The sequence below is a fragment of the Petromyzon marinus genome, chromosome 61, assembly GCF_048934315.1.
Source record: "Petromyzon marinus isolate PM22_M1 ecotype Great Lakes invasive population chromosome 61, UKy_Petmar_22M1.pri1.0, whole genome shotgun sequence".
Classification (NCBI taxonomy): domain Eukaryota; kingdom Metazoa; phylum Chordata; class Hyperoartia; order Petromyzontiformes; family Petromyzontidae; genus Petromyzon; species Petromyzon marinus.
This window is the reverse complement of record NC_133727.1, coordinates 1998757-2004826: the sequence shown is the minus strand read 5'-3', so window position 1 is coordinate 2004826 and position 6070 is coordinate 1998757. Positions and strand designations below refer to the sequence as shown.

Sequence of the window (6070 nt, the reverse complement as noted above, 5' to 3'; positions counted from 1 at the left end):
CCCCTCACAATCCCCCTCACACTACCCCCTCACACTCCCCCTGCACACTCCCCCATCACACTCCCCCTCTCACACTCTCCCCTCACACTCTCCCCTCACACTCACCCCTCACACTCTCCCCTCACACTCTCCCTCACACTCTCCCTCACACTCTCCCCTCACTCCCCCCTCATACTCCTCCCTCACACTCCCCCTCACACTCCCCCCCTCACACTCCCCCCTCACACTCCCCCCTCACCCTCCCCCCTCACACTCCCCCTCACACTCCCCCTCACACTCCCCCTCACACACTCCCCCCTCTCACTCTCCCCTCACACTCCCCCCTCACTCTCCCCTCACACTCCCCCCCACACACACCCCCCTCACACTCACCCCTCACACCTCTCCCCTCACACTCTCCCCTCACACTCTCCCCTCTCACTCTCCCCTCACACTCTCCCCTCACACTCTTTCCCCTCTCACTCTTTCCCCTCACACTCCCCCCTCACACTCCCCCCCCCACACTCCCCCCTCACACTCCCCCTCACACTCCCCCTCACACTCCCCCTCACACTCCCCCCTCACACTCTCCCCTCACACCCCCCCTCACTCTCCCCTCACACTCCCCCCTCACACTCCCCCCCCTCACACTCCCCCCTCACACTCCCCCTCACACTCCCCCTCACACTCCCCCCACACACTCCCCCCTCACACTCTCCCCTCACACTCCCCCTCACACTCCCCCCCACACTCCCCCCTCACACTCCCCCTCACACTCCCCCTCACACTCCCCCCTCACACTCCCCCCTCACACTCTCCCCTCACACTCCCCCCCCTCACTCTCCCCTCACACTCCCCCTCACACTCCCCCCCTCACACTCTCCCTCACACTCCCCTCACACTCTCCCCTCACACTCTCCCCCTCACACTACCCTTCACACTCCCCCTCACACTCCCCCCCTCACACTCTCCCTCACACTCCCCCTCACACTCCCCTCTCACTCCTCCCCCTCACACTCCCCCCCTCACACTCCCCCCTCACACTCCCCTCACACTCCCCCTCACACTCCCCTCCTCACACTCCCTCCCCTCACACCTCCCCTCACACTCCCCTCTCACACTCTCCCCCTCACACTCCCCCTCACACTCCCCCTCACACTCTCCCCCTCACACTCCCCCGTACTCTACCTGCTATCGAAGGGGTTCTCCCCGGGCACCACGTGCACGCTGTCCCTGCCCAGCAGGAAGCCGACGCGCTCCCAGAAGGAGGCCGGCGGCCACCCGCGACCCCGGCTCGGCCCGGCCCGAGCCGTGGCCCAGCCGGGCCGCCTCAGCAGCGTCGCCGGGTCCGGGGAGCCGCGGCACGTCGGGGCCGCGCGGCACGACGGCTGCACGCAGCAATCTGGGTCCAGGCAGTCGGTGAGACCGTCTGGTGGTGGTGGCGATGGGGGCAGGGGACGGGGGCAGGGGAGGGGACGGGGGCAGGGGACGGGGGCAGGGGACGGGGGCAGGGGACGGGGGCAGGGGACGGGGGCAGGGGAGGGGGCAGGGGAGGGGAGGGGCCAGGGGAGGGGATGGGGCAGGGGAGGGGATGGGGCAGGGGAGGGGATGGGGCAGGGGACGGGGGCAGGGGAGGGGATCGGGCAGGGGAGGGGGGATGGGATGAGGGGTGGGAGGCATGGGATGGATGGGATGGGAGGGATGAGAGGGGAGGGATGGGATGGGGAGGGATGGGATGGGAGGGGTGGGAGTGGTGGGAGGGATGGGAGTGATGAGAGGGGAGGGATGGAAGGGATTGGATGGGAGGGATGAGATGGGAGGGGTGGGAGGGATGGGAGGGGAGGGGTGGGAGGGATGGGATGGGAGGGATGGGATGGGATGGGATGGGGAGGGATGGGATGGGAGGGGATGAGAGGGGAGGGATGAGAGGGGAGGGATGGAAGGGATTGGATGGGAGGGATGGGATGGGAGTGGTGGGAGGGATGGGAGGGGAGTGATGAGAGGGGAGGGATGGGATAGGGAATCGAGGGATAGACGAGAGAGAGAGAGGCAAGAGTGGGGTAGGAGAGGGAGGGGATAGATGAGGTAGAGACGGAGAGAGGAGTTAGGGGGAGAGTTCGGAGCGGTGCGAGGGAGCGGGGAGCGACAGAGAGAGAGAGCCCAGCAGTGGAAGAGGTCAAGCGGGGAGCTGACCTCTGCGAGCCGAGTAACGGACACAGTGCGTAGCGCGTTGGGAACGGGCAGGGTGCCTCGGCTCGAACCGGCATCGCGTGAATGGTTTATAATCGACTCCGTTCATCGTGGTACAGCCACGCGAGCGAGTCTCGGGACTCGTTTTCAAGAGGGTCCTGCCACCGCCATCGCCGCCGCCGCCGCTGCACGGTAGGGACGCTGATTCGTGCGGCGCGTTCAGCCGATTGACGACGTGTCGTGTTTGCCGCTGTTGTTATTCACATGGGGAGGACAGCGGAGCGCCCGGAGAAAACCAAGGCCTCGCGTGCGAGGGGGCAACGCTCTATCCTCCGCCCCCCGCCTACAGATGGAACAGATGGCGATTAGTCCACACACAAGGCCAGGGCTACTGCTGCTCCTCCTTGACGCCCGCCCACGGTGAAGGGAGTTCCACGCAACATCTGTGAGTGATCCACCAACCCTCGCTGCACGTGCAGCAGCAGCAGCAGCAACAGCAGAGTAGCCATCACCGCCACCGGACTTCAAACGATAATCGAAACAAATGTTTATATTTGACCAGGCAAGGCCCACTGAGCTATGTAGCGCTTTTTCAGAAGCGATCTGGCCACAAATGATAGCTCAGCGAAGTGGTGCATCATCATCATCATCACGTGGACATTTATAACAACCAAACACTCTAAACGCGTGATGTGGAGGGGAAAACCGGAGGACCCGGAGAAACATCCACGCGACCACGAAGAGAGAGGCACACAAACTCCAAATATACAGCAGCAGGCATCGTCAGGGTCGGCATCTAACCCACGACCTCCTGCAGACCAGGTGAGGAAGTTAACATCTCACCACGGAGAGAGAGAGAGAGGCACACAAGCTCCAAATATACAGCAGCAGGCATCGTCAGGGTCGGGATCGAACCCACGGCCTCTTGCAGACCAGGTGAGGAAGTTAACATCTCACCACGGAGAGAGAGAAAGGCACACAAACTCCAAATATACAGCAGCAGGCATCGTCAGGGTCGGGATCTAACCCACGACCTCCTGTAGACCATGCGAGGTAGTCAACATCTCACCACGGAGAGAGAGAGAGAGGCACACAAGCTCCAAATATACAGCAGCAGGCATCGTCAGGGTCGGGATCGAACCCACGACCTTCTGTAGACCTGGCGAGGTAGTTAACATCTCACCACGCGGAGAGAGAGAGAGAGACACGCAGACTCCAAATATACAGCAGGCGTCAGGGTCGGGATCGAACCCATGGCCTCCTGCATACCAGACGAGGTAGTTAACATCTCACCACTTTAAGCAACCCTGCACCTGTTGACGAGAGGCTGGGTGTCAAAGCCCGCGAGGAGGCTGTTTCGCATCATTCCGTGAGAAGTGGCGATACCCGTGAACGGCAAAAACCCATCTCGTCATTCCCTCTGCTGCCTACCTCTGCCTCGACCAAACCTTCACAATCCATGCCCCCCCCCCACCCAGTGCCGAAGTTAGTGCTGGGGCCTGCTGTACACGATGTTATAAAGGGGCCCTACATTAAAGAACAAAACACGTAAATATTAAAACACAATTTTTAACTTGCATAGTAAAGTAATTGTATTATTTTTCCCTTGCTATACAGCCGGATAATACGACAAATCGCTAACCTTAAACACCCGGTCGTTCGTAAAAGCCGTAGGCGGTATAGTACTGTAGTAATAGAGCAAGTGCAGAATCACTGAACCGGAATTGATAGCTTGAAAGCGTTTAGCACGGTGCCCTTGAAAGTGCGGGGCCCGTAGCTACTACTACACGTGTAGTAGTAGCTACTACACGTGTAATAGTAGCTACTACATATGTAGAAGTAGCTACTACTACACGTGTAGTAGTAGCTACTACATATATAGTAGCTACTAGACATGTAGTAGCTACTAGACATGTAGTAGCTACTAGACATGTAGTAGCTACTACACATATAGTAGCTACTACTACACGTGTAGTAGCTACTAGCTACACATGTATAGTAGCTACTACACGTGTAGTAGTAGCTACTACACGTGTAGTAGTAGCTACTACACATGTATAGTAGCTACTACACATGTATAGTAGCTACTACACATGTATAGTAGCTACTACACATGTATAGTAGCTACTACACATGTGTAGCTTTTGAACTACTGGGATAATCCGGCACTGCCCCCACCTCCAACTCCACCACCACCACCCCCCCACCACCCCCACCACCTCCTCCCCCACCCCCACCACCCCCTCCCGCACCCCCACCCCCACCACCCCCACCACCCCCCACCCCCGTACCGGCGTCGTCGTCTCTGCCGTCCCCGCACGCCGTCTCTGCGGCCACGTCGCAGGCGCTCCCCCGCCAGCCCGACTCGCAGAGGCAGCGCCACCCGCCGTGTCCCAGCGAACAGCGGCCGTGCTCGGAACACAGCGACGGGCAGCCTTCTGTAACAACAACAACAACAGCAATGACGACAACAACCACAACAACAACCACAACAACCACAACAACAGCAATGACGACAACCACCACAACAACAACCACAACCACAACCACCACAACAACCACAACAACCACCACAACAACAGCAGCAGCAATGACGACAACAACCACAACCACAACAACAACAACAGCAATGACGACAACAACCACAACAACAACAACAGCAGCAGCAGCAATGACGACAACAACCACCACAACAACCACAACAACAACAACAGCAATGACGACAACAACCACCACAACAACCACCACAACAACAACAGCAATGACGACAACAACCACCACAACAACCACCACAACAACAACAGCAATGACGACAACAACCACTACAACCACAACAACAACAGCAGCAGCAGCAATGACGACAACAACCACCACAACCACAACAACAGCAGCAGCAGCAGCAATGACAACAACCACTACAACCACCACAACAACAACAGCAGCAATGACGACAACAACCACCACAACAACCACAACAACAACAGCAGCAATGACGACAACAACCACCACAACAACAACAACAGCAGCAGCAGCAATGACGACAACAACCACCACAACAACCACAACAACAACAACAGCAGCAATGACGACAACAACCACCACAACAACCACCACAACAACAGCAGCAGCAATGATGACGACAACAACCACTACAACCACAACAACAGCAACAACAGCAGCAGCAATGATGACGACAACAACCACCACAACAACCACAACAACAACAGCAACAACAGCAGCAGCAATGACGACAACAACCACCACAACAACCACAACAACAACAGCAGCAGCAGCAGCAATGACGACAACAACCACAACAGCAGCAGCAGCAGCAATGACGACAACAACCACCACAACAACCACAACAACAACAGCAATGACGACAACAACCACTACAACAACAACAACAACAGCAGCAGCAATGACGACAACAACCACAACAACCACCACAACAACAACAACAGCAGCAATGACAACAACCACCACAACAACAACAGCAGCAGCAATGACGACAACAACCACCACAACAACCACAACAACAACAACAGCAATGACGACAACAACCACCACAACAACAACAACAGCAGCAGCAATGACGACAACAACCACCACAACAACCACAACAACAACAACAACAGCAGCAATGACGACAACAACCACCACAACAACCACTACAACAACAACAACAGCAGCAGCAATGACGACAACAACCACAACAACCACCACAACAACAACAACAGCAGCAGCAATGACGACAACAACCACCACAACAACCACAACAACAGCAGCAGCAATGACGACAACAACCACCACAACAACCACAACAACAACAGCAGCAATGACGACAACAACCACTACAACAACCACAACAACAGCAGCAGCAATGACGACAACAACCACC

At 57.2% G+C, this 6070-nt stretch overlaps 1 protein-coding gene across 1 annotated transcript in view; it reads right to left on the bottom strand.

The window, feature by feature from the left end:
• LOC116955695 (uncharacterized) overlaps window positions 1-6070 on the bottom strand; it is a 97256-nt gene that overhangs the window by 6557 nt on the left and 84629 nt on the right. Inside the window, exons 14-15 of the mRNA XM_076053383.1 lie at window positions 4461-4607; window positions 1168-1408 (exon numbers count right to left, since the gene is read on the bottom strand). Coding sequence (XP_075909498.1) covers window positions 1168-1408; window positions 4461-4607 — 388 coding nt within the window. The remainder of the gene's footprint in view (window positions 1-1167; window positions 1409-4460; window positions 4608-6070) is intronic.